The following is a 668-nucleotide window of genomic DNA, read 5'->3' on the forward strand; positions in this document are numbered from 1 at the left end:
ACGTCCTCTTCCATGTGCAGGTTCACAGCGCCCTGGGAAGGCAGAGGCACACGCAGTGAGCGGAGGAGCGCGGTAACAACCCTGTCCCACTCCCGTGCAAGGCTTCTCCTCATCGTAGTTTCCCCACGGGAGCTCTACAAACCCTCTCCAGCCGTAGGGAACACGACTTCAAACCCAAGCAGAACATTTTGGAGTCAAGCACCGACTCTGGACCTGTTTCAGAGGTCACTTCAGCAGCTGCAGGTTGTGGCTCACTGGATCTCCCTTCCCATCTCGTCGTGTTCAGGGGTCAGGACCAGCTCGCTCCAGCAGACGACTTCAAGGTCAGTTATGCCTTGCTCAGCCATTTGTTCTCTGAAGCCTGTGGCTTAAATTAAATCTAATCTTCTAATTTTAGCTTCTCTATATATCAGGATGCCGGGCACCGAGTGTCCTCGGGAAGTGTCTCCCTGCTTGCCACCTCCGCCGCTTAAGGCAAGCAAAATGTTCCCTCCTTTGAAGAAGTCACTTTGTGAACCAAATGTGAGCAAAATGTCCCCAGATTCACCCACGGCATAGGCATAAGAGGAGCTTCAACAAGGCCAAGGGCCGGGTCCTGCACTTGGGGCAAAATAACCCCATGGATGCTACAGGGGACGAGTGGCTGGGAAGGGACCGGGGGGGTGGGG

General features: G+C 54.8%; 1 protein-coding gene across 1 annotated transcript in view; it reads right to left on the reverse strand.

Annotated features, from left to right (window-relative positions):
• LOC104536667 (M-phase inducer phosphatase 1-like) overlaps positions 1–668 on the reverse strand; it is a gene marked incomplete at its 3' end in the record, with an annotated part of 2,975 nt that overhangs the window by 433 nt on the left and 1,874 nt on the right. The window contains exon 4 of the mRNA XM_010179364.1: positions 1–32. This exon is cut by the window's left edge and continues 126 nt beyond it. Within this exon, the coding sequence (XP_010177666.1) occupies positions 1–32 (32 nt within the window). The remainder of the gene's footprint in view (positions 33–668) is intronic.

The sequence above is a fragment of the Mesitornis unicolor genome, unplaced genomic scaffold, assembly GCF_000695765.1.
Source record: "Mesitornis unicolor isolate BGI_N332 unplaced genomic scaffold, ASM69576v1 scaffold48432, whole genome shotgun sequence".
Classification (NCBI taxonomy): domain Eukaryota; kingdom Metazoa; phylum Chordata; class Aves; order Mesitornithiformes; family Mesitornithidae; genus Mesitornis; species Mesitornis unicolor.